Genomic DNA, 19,944 nt, shown 5'->3' with positions numbered 1-19,944 from the left:
CTACTTTTTCATTAAATAATCATTTAGTTTTAAAATATTACCATTGAACAATTTTTATAAAAAAACATTAGCTATTGTGAAATATTATATAATTTCAGTAAAAAACATTTATAAATGAGATAATCATATTGAAAAGTTAACTATTATTTTATTATATTAATTACAAAATTTATACATGAAAAAGTTCAATTACCACAATATAACACTAGATTTATAAAATAAGTGTACTTTTCATCTGGTCAACTTCGAACAACCAATCATCAATAGAATGGTTTATTCAAAATCAATGATCCTTTGGGTCGAGTTTCTTTGACTGATCATTCTGGAAAGAGTTTCTCTTAGCAGACTACTCCAACCTGACCTTTTAGACATCATTTTGTAGTCTATCACTTTGACCAAACAAGGCCAACCGGTTACAAAATTATCAGATTAACAATGACAATGATGAATCAACTTGTTAATGGTTCAGGTTAGGCACAAATAGGTCAGGCCAATTGAGACAAATTTGTTAAGGTTTAATTATTCATCATGCCTTTTTTTTGGTTGAGAATCTAAAATAGGCCCCTTACTTTTTTTTGTCTCAATTGGGTCCTTATTTTTGCAAAATTGCTACAATTAGAGCTCTGTCATTAAATTCGAGCAACGCCGTTAAAGTGATGCATACGTGGCATGTTGAATATGTTTATTTAAATGATATGGGCTAGTTATTTCGTTTTGGTGATTCTGACTTGTAAATTAACAACTTTTAATTAAAGAAATTAGGGAAAAATTTAGTTAAATTTAGGACTTTCTTCGAATTAGGAGTTGCGAAAAGAAAGTGAGTGTTTCTTCGAATTAGGGATCATTGCCGAAAAGAAAGTGAGTGTTTGTTCGAATTAGGGTTCATTGCCAAAAAGAAAGTGAGTGTTTGTTCGAATTAGGAATTAATCAAAGAAAGTGGAAATTAGGGTTTATAGCAGTTTCAAATTGAGCGCGAGGTTTCAAAGAAATTAGGGCTTTGGTCATTTTGGTGAGGTGTGGGACCTTGCGTCGTTGGAAGCACAAGGCTGAAACACGTGGTCATTGGAGCTAAATCTCAAGCAAGGTCAGTAATTGTGGTTTTGTTGTGATTTTTTATGGTTGAAAAATCAAAATATTAGGCAGTGGTCCCCTGTGGTTGAAATGGTTTGCTTTGCGTTTTTGATTGCAATGTGACATCCCCCATGTATGATTAAAGTGGTTTTACAGTCTATATTTGAGTGCGTTATGTTTATTATTTTAATACATTTATTTTTTGTCGTCATATGTTTACATCATAGGTGTAGATATATTTATATAGTGTTGTGTGTAATGGACGAGGATATTGAGATTGTTTTCCACCATAGAGGAAAGTTCGTAAATGATGGGACCCTGAAATATGAAGGTGAGACTTCTACTTTGTCGTTTGACCTAGATATGTGGAGTTACTTTCTAGTTGTTAGTGTAGTCAAAGGTTTGGGATATGTAGGTTTTAAATATTTGTGGTACTCTGTAGGAGAGGGTTCAGTGTTGGAAGACGGGTTAGAGCCTTTGATTGATGACATTGGTGCCATACATATGGTTAACTTAGCTAGGCTTAATGGTCAAGTTCATGTATTCGTGGTACATGTTATTTCTGAACCCCAAGTCATACACATGCTGGAATATATTAATGATGATGAAGGAGAAGTGGAACCTTTGTTGCATGAGTCCAATGAGTGTGTAGGTAAAGTTGGTGGTCAATGTGAAGGTGATACTAGAACACAAGAGAGAGGTGATTGTGTTGGTGAAGTGGAAGGTGAGCCTCTCATACAGGAAGAGGTCCATGAGGGTGAAGAAGATGCTGGTGTATTAGAAAATCCAACTCATTTTGATGGTGAAGTTGAAGGTGAAGGTGACGTAGAGCAAGAGGTACATGAATGTGAAGGAGTTGTGGAGGAAGAAGTTGATGTTTGTAGTTGGAGTACCTCTAGTGACCATGGTAGTCTAGATGGAAATTGTCAGTGGTTGGAAGGGCTAATTGATGTCAGTGTTGATTGTGATATAGATGGTCATATAGATGTAGAAAGGTCTAGTAATGTGAAGTAGAAGTCCAAAGTCTATCACATCAATTTAGTGGACCATGTTCCAGTGAGGCGTCACACAACAACTTTGATGATAATGAGAGAGGTTTGTCAGATAATGAGTGGCAATTTGAGGAATTAATTAGTGGATCAGATAAGGATGAAGAGGTTAATGATAATGAGGGTTATGATTTGCAACCTTTTATATGCCAAAAAGTATGGTAGACTTTAGATGGGAAGTTAGGACATATTTTGCTGAAAAGTAAGACATTTTAGAAGCTATCAAAGGCTATGCCTTGGAAAATGGGAGAAATATTAAATTTGTCAAAAACAATAAAACAAGATTGAGGCTGAAGTGTGTGAGTGCAAAAGGAAATTGCCCCTGGACTATATATTGTGCTTATATGGAGGCAATGTAAACATGGCAGCTGAGAACTATTGTAGACAAGCATATCTGCAACAGGGAGTTCAACCTGAAGTTAGTTGATGCCAAGTGGTTGAGCAAGAAGTTAGAGAAAATAGTGAGAGAAAATCTAAAAGTCAAAGGTGTAGATATTCGTGAAAATATTCAAAGAAAATGGAACATTGATATATCTAGGTGTATGGCTTATAGGGTCAAAGCTATTGCTTCTGATCAGTATAAAAGGATATATGATTATGCCCATGAGTTGCTGGCAAGAAATCCAAGATCAACAATGAAAGTACAAGTTGAGGATAATGAGGGTGAAGTATTTTTCAAGAGATTTTATGCATGTCTTAAGACATGCAAAAACAATTTTGTGTCTTGTAGGCTTATAATTGGATTAGACAGAGCCTTCTTGAAAGGGAAGTATGGTGGGGAGTTGTTAACGGCTGTTGGACGAGATGCCAATGACCAAAGGTTGCCTATTGCATATGTTGTGGTTGAAGTGGAAAACAAGGATTCATGAACCTGGTTTCTAGAGCTATGTTCATCAATTACTTTTATGTGAGACCAACAAAAGGTAATAGTGATCTACAATTTTCAATTTTCATACATTGATTCATTAATTATAACTACTAACTTGTCTTTATTGTTTTAAAATCACAAGGCATACTTCCAGCTTACAAGAACCACTTCCTAGAGTTGACCAAAGATTCTGTGTAAGACACTTATATGCCAACTTTAGGAAGAAATATTAGCAAAAACCTTAAGCGTCTAATGTGGAGGGCAGCTACAGCCACACATCCACAAACCTGGGAGATGGAGATGAGAAACATTAAAGAGTTGAATGAAGAGGCTTTTAAACATTTGATAGTCATTCTTCTAAGGTTTGTCTTCATAACTTAACTCTTTATTTTGTTTTTCTTTATTGTTAATATTTTTTTAGATGATGTGGTGTAGATATTGGTCAAGGTCAAAATTCACCAACACCTAAATGTGACATCGTGGTCAACAACATGAGTGAGGCATTCAACATTATTCTAGTTCCTACCAGGAGTAAACCAATCATTACCATATTGGAGGACATCCGGGTTTACATTATGCAAAGATGGGCAAGAAACAAATATAACATACAACCGTTTGTAGGATCCATTTGTCCTAAAATCCAGACCAGATTTCGAAAGGAATCACAGTTAACCAAACATTGGATTCTTAGGTAACCCCATTTATTAGTTGTGAATTTTGTTCAATTATTTAGTTGGTTCATAAGTATTGTTGTTGTTCTTTGTTGATAGTTGGTCAGCCAATAAACTATTTGAAGTTCGACACGTGTCACATAGTGAAGACAAGTTTTTCGTCAACATAAGCAAATGTCATGCACATGCATGAGATGGAGCATCACTGGAATTCCATGTTGTCACTCCCTGACTGCAATGAAGTTTCTTAATATGGATGGAGAGCAGTTCATTCCTTCTTGCTTTATGAAGTCTACATATGAAGAAATATATGCATCAATTGTATACCCCATCAATGACAACAACATGTGGGAAATTACAACATATCTGGATGTGTTGTCTCCACGCAAAAGAATATTGCTAGGAAGACCTAAAAAGAAAAGAAGACTGGAACAATGGGAGATCAGAAAGGATGATTCACGACTAAGCAAAAGTGGTTTACGCAAAAGATGCAGCCTTTGTAGGGACCTTGAGCACAACAGAAGTCGTTGCCCCAAAGCAACCCAAGAAGCTACTCCATCGTCACAACCAGTCATCCCATCATCATAATTTTCTGAATTATCACATGAGGATGAACCTCAAGTCTAGAATGGTCTACGAATGATGATTCCAACTTTTAGGATCTGATTATGTAATAGTTAAATTTGACAAAACAATGTTTCTGCTTTTAAGATGTACACTTGGTTATTTACTATGTTTTGGATGTATGTGTTGTTTCAATGGAAGTTATTGATTTGGTTTTTTATGTATGTCTTGGGGTTCTTAAATAGCTTATATATGATTTGGTAGGGAAGATACTTTTTATTGTATGGTTCAAGTTATATCAATGGAAGATACTTGTTTATGACAAACAACTTAAATGAGATATTGTTTACAATACTTTTGTGACTATGTTGCAGTGTTTTCCAGTGAAGATGGTGTCACTGATGAAGTGAAGATGGTAGTAGTAGTAGAAAGAATCATGAGGCCACTACATGGAGATGATAACAAGTTGATAATTAAATAGAACTACGTGCTTATTTTTTGGTCTTTACTGTTAGTTTGTCAATTGGTAGGACTAGCTCAATTTAAAGAATGCAAGCAATGTTCCCCCTTTCGTCTTTATTATGGAATTTTCCAATGTCGGTATCCACCCCATTTTGGGATTCATTTTCAAGTATTTTAATCAAATTAAAAGTATTTTAATCAAATTTAGTGACTTTCCTTCAGCTCATGCATTTTGGTTTTTAATAATCATCCTGGCCCCATCGTAAGATGGTTGGATTGCTTAGCATACTCAGTGCAATTGTTGGCCCCGGTTTAATATGCTTGGCCGCATCGTAACATCAAATTTTTTACTTTTCCAATTTTTAATCTTGTTTCAGTGAGTGGCCAGGTCTCATGTTTCCCAACAATTTCCTATCATACTTCTTTGTCTGCACATATATTAAATACAACAAACTTTCATTCACTAAAACACATTCTAACATAAATCCAGTGTATCCTAAGTACAATGAAAAACATTGCTACAACACATTATGGATTTGTCATCCATATTGAAATTACAATTATATTAATCAAACAAAGCAAAGAAACCACCCCTATCAACACCTTTATTTATTTTTCTACAACCTTAATTGATTTTTGCAAATTACTCATCATCTTTGTACCACCTCCCATTTCTTCTCTGTTCAAGAAAGACTCATCCTTTCCTTCTCACTTCATATTCATATCCCTTTCCTCGATACCATCATCACAACATCATTTGAAAAAATTGCAACACCTTCTTAATTTCCATTCTATAACAAAAAAAACACCAATTAGAAGGACTTACTACTAATAGAAACAACATATCATCCATGTTCTTTTACCTTGTACTTAGGACAACCCCAAAATTGTTTCCCTTTGTTCTTAGCAATTCTCGCAATTCTTAGAACCGATTTCTCTCCACAGAGACAAACGGGTGATACACCATCAATCCTAGATCCTCCACCACCACGAAAAACGAGATTAGGGTTTTGCTTATGCCACCCATTACATGTGGAAGACAAACATGAATAGGTCATCTGCAATTGATTCCAAATTTTCTTCAAATGAACCCTAATTCGAAGAAAGAAGTTTGACTCTCTCTCTTCGCAATCCCTAATTCGAAGAAAGAGGCATGGATTTAATTCAATTTTCCCCAATATCTTTAATTAAAAATGATAATATACACGTTAGAATCACCTAATTAACATAATAATTGGGTCACGTCATTTAAAAAAGCACCATCAGCATGCCATGTATGTTAGCCTAACAGCGTTGCTATAATTTAACGCCAAGACTCTAATTGTAGCAATTTACAAAAATGAGGACTCAATTGAGACAAAAAAGGAATAAGAAACCTATTTGAGATTCCCAGCAAAAAAGGACCTGACGAATTATTAGATCTTAAATTAAATATAAATTAAAACTTAATTTTAATTAAATTTAATATGATAAAATATAAATTAATTTTATTTTTTACAAGTAACAGATACCCCCGGATACGGACTATATAATACTCGCATGTGCTGGTATTAAAATATCCATTATTCGCAACTCGCGGATAATAAATACTCGTAGGTACCAATTATAAGTCGTGAATTTTATTTGCGGTTACCCGCGGGCACAGTTTTTTTTTTCATCCCTATCCATGAAAACTTGGCTCATATTGGATAATATCTTGCTATTATGGATATCTATGATGTTAAACCTCCCAACAATAACTATGTTATAAGAATGTCACATAACATTATCAACAAATAATACATGAGTAACGAATGTACATCTAAATGTAGTAATATTATCGAGAAAAATGTGCTTAAGAAAGAGATTTATTATTAAAAGTTTTTATATCTCATAATGCTTGAAAGCATTTATTTATTACACTTCTGCTAATTCATGTATTTTATTTGAGGTTGATAAGTTAATATATGTTTTGGAATGTTATAAACCATACATTTTTTTTTATTGAAATTATCTGTACCCTTTAAGAAGTAATACTTACATTTCTTTAAATGCTTTAAAAGTCGCCATCCTTAACTATCGCTTTACCTTGAAACAATAAAATTCAAGCTCAGTTCTAATTAAACAGATAAAGGTTCCAAGGTTTGTGGATGTGATTTTGTATTTATGGATCATTATAGAGCTTATGTTTATTCTAAGACAAAAGTTAGCGTAATAGTTCGGATTTTTTTTTTGCACTTTTTCCCAATCAAAAACTGAAATTCGACCTTTACGTTGCCCTTTAATATATGGAATACCAAAGAAAGATTCAAGTCGGTTGAAGAATTTACACCAGAAAAACTTAACCAAACCTAAAATTATCTTTAGGTTGTGCTGAGGGAGAGAACCCTAGGGTATAATTCCACTTCTCTTGTATTAAATACTTTAGAGTATTTCTCTCAGCATTTCTAAATTCTTTTAAAATCCCAAAAGTATCTCTACATTCTTTTAAAATTCCAAAACTATCTTGTATTTCAAAAATTCCTGCACTCTACTTTTTTTCAACATTTCAAAATTTATTCAAAAAAAAAATCTTTTAACAGAAAAAGATTTTCCGAAGTCACAGATTTCAAAATCGGTTGAAAAACATTACTTTTGAAATGTGTAAACGCAAAGAGAAGTGAAAAAATACAAAGATAAATGTAAGAAAGTACAGGAAAAAAATGTGAGAAAATTCAGGAAGAAACACTCAATACTTTAACCGATCCTGAAACTCTTGCATGTAACTTTTGTTAGATAGATTACTAAGATTTAAAAACTTAAATAGTTTCCCTAGCTCATTCCATCAGTACTTTCACACTCGTCTCGGCATGTGTGATCACCCTACTTATAATTCTCTCTCTTACAACAAGTGCATATTTTATCAGCAGAAAAATATATTTATCTTCAAGTTTCACCTTCTACGTCCCAACAGGAAACAAAAAGAATGTGTGACCTACGTATAATTTAACTTCTCTCACAATAAATAGTTTTTTATCAGAAGAGAAAAAGAGATTTATCTTCTTCCACCTTTTATATCCCAACTAGAAACTAAAGAACGCACAAACCTAAAAAACAACTTCAATCGCCTCAAAATCTGAGCAAACCAAAACTTCCCAAAGTTCACTGCCAGAGACGTGGTGATCCAATTAAATCTAGCAAACCAAAACCTTAAGCCTCAAATTTTCAGGTGAGCGAGTGCATTAGTGTAGAAGAGCAATTTAGAATGCGTCAGGAAGAACATTGATTCCATTACGAAGAACTGGCATCAGAAGCAGCCTTTTTCTCCTTCTGTTTTTCCCTCTTTTTCTTGTTTCGTAATGCATTCTTGCTCATTGATCTAAATTAGTCAACAAAGAGCCATTCATAACAGAATATAAATCATATGAACTTAAAAATAAAATATAGTGGAAGTGGAGGAAAGGTACATACTCTGAAGGAGTCTCTCCCAACAACTGCAAATATACAAATAATTTTGGCATTACTAAAGACCGATCAGCTCTAAGAGTTCAAGGCAAGATGCATAAACATGTATGTATATACTGGAAAATTTTGACTTAACACCCGAAACACTTCACAACTATAAATTTATACCATGCTCAAGTATTGCTGAAAATTTATATTGACAATTAAAAATAGAAACAGTGACAGATCATAGATTGTGTGACTGTGTACCTGTGCCTGAATAGCTGCTGCATTCTTAGCATGTGGTGGACGATACGCAGCAGGCTTTTGCGCTTGGGGATTGGCAGAAGAGGCTTTTACGGAAGTCTGGGTTGACTTTGGTGGTCCTTGACCTGCAAGTAGGTCATGGTCTTCAAACAACAAAAGAGACAACTCATAATAACAAAATGCAATGTTATATGCGTGGTGACGAACCTGCTGGTTTTTTATCTTCAAGTTGGACCAAATTTAGAGACTTGATTAATTCAGCAATATCACCAAACTTACTGGGTGACTCTGGTTTCCAATCAACCTACAAATATTTGCCATGCAATTCAGTTATATTTATGAAAAGGTGCTAAGAAAAATAAAAAGTTAAAATATGTTTTTAGTCTCTATACTTCTTAATAAAATTGCATTTTGTCCTTGACACAAACTATGTATCAATTTCATCCCCACACTTTATGAATGAATGTAAAACGTCCTCAGCCACCATGGACGTTTGACTCTTTATAATATGGCAAATGACATTCCGCAGTGGATTAAAATTAAACCTCCACGTGTCTGGGTCTGGTTTGGCATATTGACATGTTTTAGTTGGAAATTGCACGTTTGCCCCTCTCATATTTGCAGGGCTGGTTTGATGTCGATTTGAAAAAAGACTAGAAGGAAGTCCACACAGAAAAAGGTCCCCCTTTTGCTGCTTTGTGTGTTGCCCTTGTATATTGGTGTGCTTTGCTGCTGTTGCTGTTGAGTAAAAACCACTAACCATTATAACAAAATTCAATACTAAATTAAATTTTCTTATTTATTCTCCAGTTTCTATATCTCCAGAACATTCTTCATTTGTTCTTCAATGTGTTGGCTTTGAGAAGCAACAATCTTTCCCCGTAACTACAAACTTTTGGTCCTTCCTAAATGTGAAGATGATGATGCTGTAGATTTCGATCCACGACTCCTCCGCATAGATCAAGATATACAACACTAGGATTTCATTGCACAACCATAACCTAACAGTTTACTATCATTATTCAAATGTCATTCCACCCAAACCAACAATAATATCAAACCCTAAACCATCAAAACCCCCAATTCATGAACAAAAACGGAAAAACAAACTTACCAACCTTTCACAAGCAACGTTTCGATGCTTCCAATCCCACCAACAAACACAAAATTGCAATGAATCACTACTTAGACCACGACAACTTCATCATTGCCACAAGCTCCAAATTTGTTTTCCTACAATCACACTCAGTCCTCCTTCCACAAAAAACAGCACTTAATTTTAATAACAGAGCAACCAAATTCGTAAGACTAGCTACAACCTCACAACATAGGAGAGGAGTGAGGGCAAACGGGTTCTTTGAGTGATAAACGAAGCTGATTCCAGCAGCAAAGGATGGCACAGGACTGGGTTTTTGACAGTAAGGGCACCCTTGGCAGCACGATAAGCATCATGTGGCATAACACCATAAACAACAGAGACATTAACCCTAGCCTTCTCCCAATCGGCACTGTCACGGGGCTTGGACCAAACATCTTCCTTGAATTGGGTGCCACCATCAGTGACCTTAAGGGCACTGTCCTGGGCAAAACCCATACACAGGCATGTTAACGTTTAATTTTAATCCATTGTAGAACGCTGTATGCCACATCAGAAAGATTCTAATATTGTTGGCTGCCAAGGACGGTATACATTCATTCGTAAAGTATGGGGATGAAATTGGTACATAATTTGCATCAGGCACTAAATGCAATTTTACTTAAAAGTATAAAAACTAGAAACATATTTAACCCAAAAACAAATGAATCAACAAAAGTAAAAGGCTGACCTGGTACAATTTGTCAAACATCTTCTTGAAGTACAATGACCCATTGTAGTGAAAAATCTTGATCCTTAAAAAGAAGAAAATAAAATATAACAAGAAAAATCCTTGTGAATAAGATCATGATCACCAAAAGGTGGAAACAAACAGGCAACAATCAGTGAAATGTTCTCCCACAAATCATCTGATTATTGCCCGTAAGCATTTTACTGTTGTCCAAATTAACCTTTGACTATATATGATCAAATGAATGGAAACAAATAAAGGGGCCAATGATGGCATCATTACATTAACAACAAAATAATGCATATTTTTAGGCATTAAGAAATTCAAGGTCCTGTAATGGCAAATAATACATACCCATTGTCAACTTGAAGCCTTGGAGCTGTTGTAGCTGTCATGAAATAGCACCCATCTGGTGACCATTCACTAGTCACAGACCATTCAGCCTTAGTGGTTCCAAGTTGCTTTTTATCTATGTAATCCCAGAATACCTAGCACATAAGCATGAAAAACATATGAAGTTCATATACAGAGCATGTGTTTGCAATCTTGTAAGCATTTGAGCACGAATCATATGGAATTACAACAGATACTTGTGATTTATTTTTCATTTCAGTTATTGTTCTAATAACTAAATACAAAAATGCAATGTACATCTGTGGGAACCACAAATTTTTGAAAATAATCACTTTTTTCCAAAGCCACCAAAATCAGAATGAATATTTCTTCAAAATAAGTTGAAGAGAGGAGCACTAAAAATAAGAACCACACGTCAATAATCATTGAAAAAAATGGAGTACAGAGATTGAGATTCACTAAGGATGAAGACAACATAACACTTTTAAGGGATGTCTGGAAGAGCTTTGTTATTGTAACTTCTATTTTAGCTTATTCCAATATGTTTCATGGACATATATAAGGTACAAGTCCCCAGGAATTCAGATGTTATTTACCCAAACACACTCTTTTGATTCTTATTCTCTAGAAGTGGTTATAAGACATAATTTGTTGTTCAACATCCTATAGATAAGCTAAACACGCATCCGACCTTTTTCACAGAAAGGAAAAACTAAAACAGAGCATAATTGATTCAAAATAGTAAGAACATACCATATCACCGGGCAAGTTACCAAAGCCAGCCAAACATAAAACTTGAAGTTAACAATCAAGGAACCCAATTTTAGATCCTTGTCATAAGAATATTGAACCACTAAAAATTTCAACTGTTACCAAAACCGTTTAAAAATTTAAAACAGAAAGAAATCTTCCATCTGATAAGTGGTTCACATTTATTTGACTTAATACAAAGAATGCCATTTCACCAGCCAAGGATACATTTCCCTTTTGGGTTCCAACGAATAGTGTTGTAAGGACCAGTTCCAAGCTCTAGAAGAGGATTGCACTTCTTGTCGAACAAAGTTGCTTTAGCAGGCATGACTAAATCAGGTTCAGGAAAAATACATTCAAGAGATCCATAGAGAGTCATTAAGAAGTCATTAATACAACACATATCCAAAATAACCACCATCTTACTTCTTAAAATGGTATGAATCATGAGGCATAAAAAACTAAGTAGGAAACATCTTGACCAGTTTGGTGTATCTTATCAAAATCCATATATGAGACGCGGATTAGGTGTTTAAAAAGTAAATGATAGAAAGACATCTCTAGTATATTTTTAAAAAGCATTACCTAGCATAGATATATAAGCATCCAAAGATAACGGTCTGTTTCCAAAATGGGCTTATGACTTTGCCATGTGTACTATTTTGTTTAACATATCAAACCTTGCCACTAATATTCCATGTTAGCTGATCTTCAGCAGACATATTAACTTGTGGGAACTTTAGTTCATGCTGCTTATCATCATATTCTATATATCACAGAGAAAAGGATACATCCATACACAACAGCAAATTCCAAGCCAGAATATGACCACTGAGCATCATGAATAGGTCCATCTTTCCCTGTCAATTTAAAAAAAAAAAAAATAGAATGTTACACTTATTATCGAGATTATATAACCAATTATCAGTTATTTTACTAGCAGAAAGAACATACGGAGAGGCACAAGTCCTTCATGCATTCCATCTGTTGTCAAATAGCATAATTTTGATTCTCCATAGTAACTCTGATTAGTTTTGTCAACATCTGACTGCACCACCACTAGAAGCCCAGTTGAGCCATGATTCCATTTAAGTTGGGTGGTTGAACATCGGAAAAAGCTACGTCGAGCAACAGCTTGACTTTGAGACGCATTTCTGCTAGCATATATCTGTACACTTGCAGGAACCCCCTACAAGATACAGAACTTCATAACATAAGCATCAAATCAAAAGGGTGTGATAAATAACCATTATTTCTAGGTGCCTGCCACATGGAATATAAACCTGTACTCTAAACCTTTATTTTTATTTTTTAATTTTATCAATATTGACTATCAATGGGACATAAGGAATATTGAAGATTCCATAGGCAAAGAAAATCAGATTAGATTTCCAATAGTTAAATGTCTCTAGGAGCACATATTTTCATAAATAGGGATCAGTCATTCTTAAGTTACCGATAGATCTAACAAACCCAGGAAAATGCAATAATCAATAATTTCTTTGGGTGAATATTGATATATTAAAAATGATTTTGAGGGGAAGAAAAATGAGAGAGATGCATAGGAATCCATGTCACAATGACACTGGAAAACATTATTTATATTAAAAGCAATAAATGCAGGGATTAGCAATTACCTTAATAATTATTGTAATTACATATTAAATAATATCATATAATATATAATTAATCAATTTACAATCTTTCTAACAACTTCCTTCAACCTAGAGCATATAGATAATTTGTACCAAGTTTGTTACATATCATACGTAAGTTATATGTGGTCATATCCAAAACTTCATGCAAACATTTGTTAATTGGTAATCTAAACTAACAAAGCTAGCAGTAATGTCTCCTAATAAATTCTTTCTAAGGAATGACAAGCTACTTCAATGTGTGTTAGGACATGGAGGGTTTATGAAAGGAGAAAGATAGTAGAAAAATAAAGATGAGAACTTAACTGTTGAGCAGTTAAGGGGGCAGGAAAAGGTCTATAAAAAGGACCTCTTTTGTAGTTACGGGTAGACAGTTTTTACTTTGAGTTGTAGACCGGTTCAGACCTGGTGAAGGAAGTTAAGCTCCTGGTTTTCCCAGTTGTATTCTTGATTCTTTGATGTGAATACAGTCGATTCATTACCGTTTCTTGTTGTGAGTTTTACTGAAGTGTGCGAGTGAGCTAGAAAGTTAGGATTCTTACCCAGATTCCTAACAAAGTGGTCCGACCTGCCGGATCCCAAATCGGGGGAGAACAAGATGGAAGGGGAGTTACATGCTCTGGAGAACCGAATTGAGGGAAGAATGAATGTAGTTGAAGGACGAATGGAACATCTGGAAATGGCCGTAGACGAATTGAAGGCGGAGTCAGCGGCAAACCGGAGAGACTCGATCGCGATGCAGAAAGACATCCAAGAATTGTTACGGTTGATGGGTGTGCGAACCAAGCAAAACAGGGAGAGCTCCGACGGGAGCCTGGTTCAGTCAATGATAATGGGGGTGGTCGGCGCAACGACGCAGAAGGAGAAAGAGATGGGGAGCGTTCAGAGAACCAACCCAATTGGAGGCGAAGGGTGGAGTTACCCACTTTTGAAGGACCCGATCCTTTGAATTGGATTAACAGGGCCGAAAAATTCTTTGAGATACAGAAGGTGGCGGTGGCGGAGGCAGAGAAGATCGAACTGGCCCATATTAGCATGGAGGGAAGCGCCGGTTATTGGTTTAAGTTTTGGAAGGAAAAGGCGAGCAACCGATCGTGGGAGGGACTCAAGGAAGCGTTGTTGATCAGGTTCGAGAGTCGCTACCGTGGCGGCATTTTTTAGAGGATGGCGGCGATCAAGCAAACAGTCACCGTGGAAGAATACGTGAGAGAATTTGAAGCACTGGCCGGATAAACGAAGGCGTTTTCGGACGACCAGTTGTTGGGATACTTTCTGGCGGGCCCACAAGAGGAATTGCGATGCCAGGTTAGACTGCACGACCCACGAAATTTGATGGCGGCGATGAAACTAGCGCGAGACGTCGAAGAGGTTCTACACGGGCTAGGTTTGATGGGTTGGACGGCATCCAAAAATTCCCCCTCATGGGGGCGAACGACAGGAGGAGGAGCGGTGGTAGTAAGAACCGAACTGCCGAGGAGCAATCCGGGAAGAACGACCCCAACCGAGAGCGTCGGATCAGTGAGACGAGACAGCGCGGCCGAGAGTAATTCGGCGAGAGGAGGAAGCCCCGTGGGAAGTGATAGTAGAGGAAGAGGAAGGAACTCGCGAAACCTTCCCTACCCAGAATTTCTGAAACGAAGGGAAGAAGGGAGGTGTTTTAGATGTGGGGGGGCCTTCAGCCCTGGGCACCAATGCCCTGAGAGGAGTTTACGGGTAGTGTTATTAGCGGAAGATGAAGAGGAGGAGGTCGAAGCGGAGCCACAACGAATGGAGCTATCGGCTTTTTCGGCCAATGGATTTGCAGATGGAGGGGCCATCTTGCTGGCCAACCAAGGTATTGGATAGAAGGATCCAACAGCAAGGGGAGGACAGGCGGGAGCAGGTTCTAGTTGAATGGCAAGCAGGAGGGGCGGATAGTGCAACTTGGGAAGACAAGATAACAATGCAAGAGCATTTTCCAGAGTTCAACCTTGGGGACAAGGTTGATCCTCAAGGGGAGAGTAATGTTAGGACATGGAGGGTTTATGAAAGGAGAAAGATAGTAGAGAAATAAAGATGAGTACTTAATTGTTGAGCAGTTAAAGGGGGCGGGAAAAGGTCTATAAAAAGGACCTCTTTTGTAGTTACGGGTAGACAGTTTTTACTTTGAGTTGTAGACCGGTTCAGACCTGGTGAAGGAGGTTAAGCTCCTGGTTTCCCCAGTTGTATTCTTGATTCTTTGATGTGAATATAGTCGATTCATTACCGTTTCTTGTTGTGAGTTTTACTGAAGTGTGCGAGTGAGGTAGAAAGTTAGGATTCTTACCCAGATTCCTAACAATGTGTCTAGTCTCCATGTGAAAGACTGAATTAGAGGTGATGTAGCTCGATTATCACAAATGAGTGTCATCTGCATAACCTCCCTAGATCTACATTAGTAAAATAACTGGTTAAGTTTAATAGCCACAGCTCAATGTTTTACTTCTACACTTTTTGCAAATAGATGCCATGGCTCAACATTCTACTTTTCAAACATTTTTTTCTAACTTTTCCAAGAAATCAGGTTATCACCAATGAAATGCAATGCCCAAAAATAGATCTCTTGTTAGGAGGAGAGGTTACAATCAGTATCTAAATACCCCACTACTCAAGTAAGGCCTTTCACTTCAGATTCTAGACCTTTTCCTCAAACTCTTTTACCATGCTTCAAAACGTGAATTATAACATCCGAATGCAAAAGACAAGTGAGATATTTCAATTTCTGTACCATTCTTCAGTATCTTTCAAGGATTAAATTTGGTTCCCCTCGATCTAGCAAAAAGTATGGTATTAGGATACAGAGTGTCTCAACAAACCGAGCCTTTATAAAATTTGTTATCTAGATATCCATTTTTCGAATCAAACACTTAATCCTAGGCCAAAAGCTATAGTGAATAGTCATGGACAACTTTTTCTACCTAAGAACATATCAACCCAAGCATAATGATTTCATGGTGTCTTAGCCCACCAAACCTCTACTATGATAATTGCCCCTTTGGGACAATACGTGCCCCACCATGGGATAACTTATTCAAACCCTATGAAATTATAGACTATACAAAGATATAAAAATTTAACTGACTAGTCTCAAGAACTACCACCTAAGAAATGAATCTAGAAGTTTGCTCCATCTAAACTTTTGCGGTGAGATCACATAGAGCAAACCACTTCCCATACCAAGGTAGTAAAGAGGCCAATTGAAGATAGCCGCAATAAACAAGAATGATCAAACATTAGTCACATTAGCTATCAAAGAAAAAGTGGCCCCATATATCCATAATTCAAACCAAGAACTTGTTTATGACTTTTAGCAATCAATCCAGCTGACCATCAAGGCCAACTTTAATCGCACAGTTCCAGTTGCATCCTACAACGAACTTCCTTACAGCAAAAGGAACAAAGGTCCCTTATCTCATTACTCAGTCTGAAATACACACATCTCTTCAACCATGGCCAATTACCATCTTGAATAAGAAAGGGTTTCACTTGTTGTCTTAGGAACAAACACATAGCCTAAGACGTTTAAATGAGGTGTTTGTGTTCAACAACCCCATTTTGTTTAAGGCTACGAGGATGTGAAGTTTGGTGAAGAATACTGTGTTATGCCATGAATATTTGGAATTGTTGGGATAAGTATTCACATGCAATTACTTAACACAGTACGAATCGAAACAACAAGCTGAATATGAAATTCATCTGAAGGGATGCAATGGTACAAAATAACTCAAACCGATTTCTTGTTCAATACAACAACCAAGTACATTGGGAGTAATTATCTTATTGTCATAAAAAAACGGAAAAAGTATTGATAACCCAAAGTAGCTTTTATAATTTAGATTTGGGCCTAACTTAACCCCTAAATTTGACTTATAAGATGAGTTTTCCTCCACCTATATACTTCAGTCTAATCATATTAATAGTTGACGAGAGATTTTAAGTATACCACTCAAGCCGAGAACTGGACATCTTAAGTATCAAGTTTGCAAGAATGAACATCTATGTGTGACCCATTAAAGGTACAATCAATGTACACTCCAGCAAAATAAGATGCCCAATCTTTAATGGGAGAGACTTGGTGTTGGAGTTCTTACATTGTTAAGTTAGAGATCATACATCAACTATTGATATGGTTAACTTAAATTATACAAGTGAAGGACAACCTTCACCTTATATGTCAATTTTGAAGTTAAGTTAAACCAAATTCCAAATCAGAAGAGCTTTGATGCCATCTTATGGTTTGTTTTTAAACCTAACTCAATTGCATAAAATCAGCTTATAAAGTGAAGGTTGTCATTTATAATACTTTAATTTAGTCGTACCATTAGTTGATCAGGAAGCTCCAATAGTAAAATTGACAGTAAGAAGATTACTATCATTGTAACACTATTAGCACTGAAACAAACAGTTAACTACTCAATAGAAATATATCAGCAGTTAAAGCAATAAAATAAAGGATTTACAATTATCGTAATTATTGTAATTACACAACACTATACTATATAATCCATAAATACCCTATAAGATTCTATTATGCTATATTGACGAGTAAATTGCTGAGTCTTTGAAAGATACACCATTTCTCAATTTGGATCCTTACACTTACTGATTTTATAAAGAGAACTATTGAATGTATTCATGTGTTTCAATTTGGTCCTTCCATTCACCCAGCACCAATTACGACAAATTAAATGAATAGACACTGAACTGAGAAAGTACAAGTAAAGGAACCATTTGTGAAATGCTATAACTTCTATAGAAGTATTAGTTAAGTATTCAATAAGTTATTTGAGTTATCTCAAACCACTTGAGTCAACTGAGCATCATGAATACACAACAGGATAACAGCCTTACCAGATCCTTTCCATGACTGCGATAAAGAATTATATCATATATTAGAAACCTAACATACATGCCAAATGATCAATAATACCAAGTTCTCATTCATTTGGTCACAGAAATATAAACTAAGCCTCCATAATAAGCATTACGGATAGATACAAACCTTGGATTCTGGAACAAATGCAGCTACATGGGACCCCGGTAAACTAGAAAGCTCAGCAGCAGCAACCCCCGGAACTCTTAACCGAATGGTAACTCCTTTAGAAAAATCCCCAGTGTCAAAAAACTGCACCTCATTAGTTGCCAACCGACACGCAGTAGCTTCATCAGAACTAAACTGAATCGCAGGCCTGAACAATAGACAGACACACAGAGATAGTATCAGTTAAAACATAGCCACAGCAAGAATGTTAGCCATTTATCAATAAACCATAAGCATTCAAAATTCCCCAATTGTTATCATCTACCCAAAGGAAATAAGTCATGTTTAAATAAGAGTTTTTATGAAAAGAAATTAGAAAAAGGCAAAAGCCCAGCCATTTAGCTTCTCCAAAAACTTATTCTTATCTATGCATTTAACTTATAAAAATACTCACTGAAATTTTCCTTCTTTGTTTTCTGCTACAAGTATTTAGTATAAGTTTATCTAAAAGAAGAATAAATTTGGTACACACCAATTGCCTTTTGTCATGTTTTTTTGCGACTGTTGGTAAACAGGAGAACCAGTGTCGATTTTCCACAGCGTGACGTTCTTCTCCTGCGGCGCCGAAGGTTTCTGAAAGGTTTGCAAGTAAGTTCCACAGGGTGACAACGTAGCGGCAACGACATTGGGAACTTCAAAAGCCCTAATCTCTTTAGCAGTGTTGCAATCGTACACAGTAATCAACGAGTTGGATTTGGTGATCATGAGCTTGGATCCATCGTCGCTGAACTTGGCATTGATGCAGTTAACTTTTTCGAGCTTGACGGCGGGTTGACCGTCGGCGAAGGGTGGCCCCGTCCAGAGAGAAAATTGTTCGGGTCCTCGAACTGTGAAGAATGCGAAGATGAAAAGTTAGCGAGAGAAAGTCATTGAATCGGAGAGAAGTTGGAGTTGGTGTTGGTTGATGAATACCTAATATCTCGAGAGGCGGTGATTGGCTATTTGACGCCATTGGAAGCTATTGATGTTCAGCGAATCGACGGATAACTCAGAAGCTTCTTCTTCTGTTTCTGTTTGTTACTGTGTTGAAGCTGCTATTCTGCAACAACTCTCTCTGAACCGAAACTCACTTCACTTGCACTGCGCTACTTTATTTTCTCCCTAAATTATTTTTAAACCCACTTTTCGTCATAAATAAGTCATTTTGGTTTGGTTGAAATTTTAAGGTTTAATCTCTCGGTAGGTTCCTATTTTCGGCGTAAATTTCAAATAGGTCTCTTTTCTTTTCGGCGTCTCAATTGGGTTTTTTTTGTGTAAAATTAGAGCAATTAGGGGTCTGCCGTCAAATTAGACAAACGGCCGTTTAAGTTTGCCTACGTGTTATTAAAAATGATTTTGAATTAATTTTTGTATTAAAAAATGGATTTGTTCTTCAAGGGCAAAAAAGGCAAACTGGGGCAAACCCTTTTCTTCTTTTCTTCTTCGATTGGAAGCGCGGTTCTTCTTTTCTTCTTCGATTGGAAGCGCGGAGGGGAAATCCCTTCCGAATGAAGAACTTACAAGAGGTCACGATGCTATTCGCTATCAGGACCGCCGGCGACGACGCCGGTCACCACCAGGGCTTCTCCCAGCGCCCCGCTTCACTTCGGGCAAAGCACTCCTGCACCAGCGTCCACAACCGTCGCGACCCCTCGAGATCTCCAGTCAGGCGACCGTTGCGCGACCACACTCCGTCAAGCTAGGACAGCCACCGGCAATGACGGTCACCATAGGAGGAAGATTTACCAGCGTCAACGCGACCTTCTCCTTCTTCGCTCTTCTCCGACAACCTAACTTCACCGTGCTTCTCACTGTTCCTGTTTTTTTACTGTTGGAGACATGAAGAGAAACTCAAAATTTGTTTTGTTTGTGCCCGAGTGGTTCTTGATGGTTCCTAGTGAATACAGGTGAGTAGTGTGAGGGGTGGAGAGTAGTGTGAGAAGTGTATGATAGATGATGAAGGCGTT

General features: G+C 36.7%; 1 protein-coding gene across 5 annotated transcripts; it reads right to left on the bottom strand.

The window, feature by feature from the left end:
- Positions 1-7,561: 7,561 nt before the first annotated feature.
- On the bottom strand, positions 7,562-19,102 carry LOC124847550 (Eukaryotic translation initiation factor eIF2A family protein). Of its 5 annotated transcripts, XM_047325064.2 has the most exons (13): positions 18,911-19,095; positions 18,471-18,825; positions 17,960-18,146; positions 12,239-12,473; positions 12,076-12,144; positions 11,513-11,614; positions 11,288-11,328; positions 10,535-10,668; positions 10,181-10,244; positions 8,562-8,658; positions 8,358-8,479; positions 8,115-8,137; positions 7,562-8,022 (listed from the first exon to the last, which is right to left on the bottom strand). In XM_047325064.2, exons 1-13 carry the CDS (start codon positions 18,948-18,950, stop codon positions 7,935-7,937), a joined length of 1,557 nt encoding a protein of 518 aa, XP_047181020.1. In that variant the 5' UTR covers positions 18,951-19,095; the 3' UTR covers positions 7,562-7,934. The 5 variants fall into 5 exon arrangements, 2 of the variants coding, with proteins under 2 accessions (XP_047181020.1, XP_087960537.1); XR_015783619.1 differs by lacking the exons at positions 7,562-8,022; positions 8,115-8,137 and adding an exon at positions 9,473-9,933 and having other exon boundaries at positions 8,447-8,479; positions 18,911-19,102; XR_015783620.1 differs by lacking the exons at positions 7,562-8,022; positions 8,115-8,137; positions 8,358-8,479; positions 8,562-8,658 and adding exons at positions 8,945-9,355; positions 9,473-9,933 and having other exon boundaries at positions 18,911-19,102.
- Positions 19,103-19,944: the final 842 nt, after the last annotated feature.

The sequence above is a fragment of the Vigna umbellata genome, chromosome 1, assembly GCF_029865625.1.
Source record: "Vigna umbellata cultivar VRB3 chromosome 1, Vumbellata_1.0, whole genome shotgun sequence".
NCBI classification, from domain to species: Eukaryota; Viridiplantae; Streptophyta; class Magnoliopsida; order Fabales; family Fabaceae; genus Vigna; species Vigna umbellata.
This window is presented reverse-complemented; position numbering and strand designations above follow the sequence as displayed.

Coding starts and splice junctions, on each gene's coding strand:
- LOC124847550 (XM_047325064.2), bottom strand. CDS start 18,950: ATGGCGTCAAATAGCCAATCACCGCCTCTCGAGATATTAG. Junction 18,826..18,910: donor ACCGCCTCTCGAGATATTAG/GTATTCATCAAC, acceptor CATTCTTCACAG/TTCGAGGACCCGAACAATTT. Junction 11,615..12,075: donor ATTTGCTGTTGTGTATGGAT/GTATCCTTTTCT, acceptor AACCTGATTTAG/TCATGCCTGCTAAAGCAACT.